The sequence below is a fragment of the Otolemur garnettii genome, unplaced genomic scaffold (assembly GCF_000181295.1).
Source record: "Otolemur garnettii isolate 467f Iridium unplaced genomic scaffold, OtoGar3 scaffold00056, whole genome shotgun sequence".
NCBI lineage: Eukaryota > Metazoa > Chordata > Mammalia > Primates > Galagidae > Otolemur > Otolemur garnettii.
Window position 1 is genome coordinate 7,426,606 of NW_003852451.1, and position 1,921 is coordinate 7,428,526.

Below are 1,921 nucleotides of genomic sequence, written 5' to 3' on the forward strand. Positions count from 1 at the left end.
CCAGGGGGATAGCTTGAGGCTCCGTCTCAAAAAAAAAAAAAAAAAAGAAATGAATTTCAATTTATCAATTAGACAGTGATTTCAACGCCAGCAGCCCTGCTGAGTTAATTTCTTAAGGATGCTTCTGATCATGGCAACTATTAAAACAAAATATCCTTTAAATGTCTCAACTTGATCTTGTTGACATTCTCCCCCTCCCCCTTCCTCTGTGTCATGCCAGTTCAGTGGTTCTCAACCTGTAGATTGAGGCATTAGGAAGGCTGAGAACCACTGTGCTAGGTAGTGGAGTAAGTATGTAACATAAAGTAGCTAACGGGTCTATAAACTACTGTATCATAAACTCTTTCTGCCCTTCCCCTTCCAATAAAAGGAAGAAAATAAAGAATAAGGTATTTCTAAAGAGTTTCTATTGTGGGATAACCTTATTCTCCTTACAATAATAATTTCTGCAAGTTCCGAACACAGTGTATCAGCTATCTCTGATACAAAGGAAAAAGGAGAACCCCATAAGCCCTGCCACCAACTCAAAATTCAGCTCACTGCATTCTAAACTTCATTTCTTTCTTAAAAGTAACATGGTATTGTCAAGGAAGAAACTTTTCATCGTGCTTTTTTTTAACCAAAGTTTAAAAAGTAAACAAAACTAGATTTTCCCATCATCCTAAAGCGTCCAGAGAAGGCTCGTAGGTTAGTCAGAAAATTCCACGAATCGGACGTTCCCTAGACCAGGGACTCATAGTTGTAGGACATTAACAGCCCTCGATGGCAGTGATGATTATACAACCACAGTTCCCACAGCATTAGACTCCACTGGAATAATTCACCCCGTGAGACAATGACATCATGTGAGCAACTCAAGGAAGTTGGGCTTGGAGAACTGAAGAGTAAAATCTTGACGTCAACGCAGAATGACCGCCATCCCATCTCCAATCAAAAAGGGGACAGTCACCTAGGGCCAAACAGCCACTTTAAAGAGAAAATGAAAACCCACGTGGAAGAAATCAATCAGCAAAGGAAACCAAAAACACCCAAAGCCGTGGGCTCCGACCCACTGGGGAATCTTCCCACACGAGGGGCCTCACTCAAGCCCCCCCACCCCGGTGAAACTTCGACGAGAACGCGCAGTGGGAACAAAGCGAAGCTGCAGTTCCTGCCTCCTCCAACTTTCCCAGCAGCACCGCTGCGAGGGGGAAGGCACCGGGCGCGGGGCTGTCCCGCAGCGCGTCACCCGGACGGATCGGGCGGCTAGCAGCTCCCACGTAAAGCGGCCCCTGACTTGGTGACAGCCACAAGTGGCCGGGCACTGGGCTCTGCAGGCCAGCGCGACCTCCCGCGCCCCCGCCAGCGCACACAGGACCCCTTTTCTCCACTTCTCGGCTAATACGCACGCACGCAACTTTCTCTCGGGACCAGGCAGGCACAAGCGTGGGCTGGAGGCGACTTAGGGACCCCTGAGCCTCCCCGAGCGCTCCCTGCCCCCCACCACGGCCGGGCGCCCCGGGCCACCGCTATCGAAGCCTGCGCCCTGGCGGGCCACCCACCTGCACAACTCAGGGAACTCGCCGGCCTCGGCCTGCTTGGCTGCCGGAGCCGCGACAAACAGCAGCAGCTGCAGCAGCAGCAGCAGCAGGATGGAGCGCGGCGGGCGGCCGGCGGGCGCGGGCCCCAGGTGGACGCTCTGGCCGGCGGCGGCCCCCATCGCGCCGGGCCTGGGCTGCGCAGCGGGCACTGGGCTAGCGGCGCGCGACTGCGGGGGGCCGCGCCTGGGACAGGGTCGCGCCTCCAGGACAGCGGCGGAGGTGGCGCTGGAGCCGGAGACCGAGAAGAGAGCGGCTTGGACGGGCACGGCCGCGGCGGCGGCAGCGGCGACAGCAGCAGCCCCGGAACCGCGTCACGTGACCGCCTCCCGGCACCGCCCCCT

The 1,921-nt window shown here is 55.3% G+C and overlaps 1 protein-coding gene across 1 annotated transcript in view; it reads right to left on the reverse strand.

The window, feature by feature from the left end:
- IGF2R (insulin like growth factor 2 receptor) overlaps window positions 1-1,699 on the reverse strand; it is a 116,047-nt gene extending 114,348 nt beyond the window's left edge. Inside the window, exon 1 of the mRNA XM_003792391.2 lies at window positions 1,542-1,699. Within this exon, the coding sequence (XP_003792439.1) occupies window positions 1,542-1,699 (158 nt within the window). The remainder of the gene's footprint in view (window positions 1-1,541) is intronic.
- Between the last annotated feature and the right edge of the window lie 222 nt (window positions 1,700-1,921).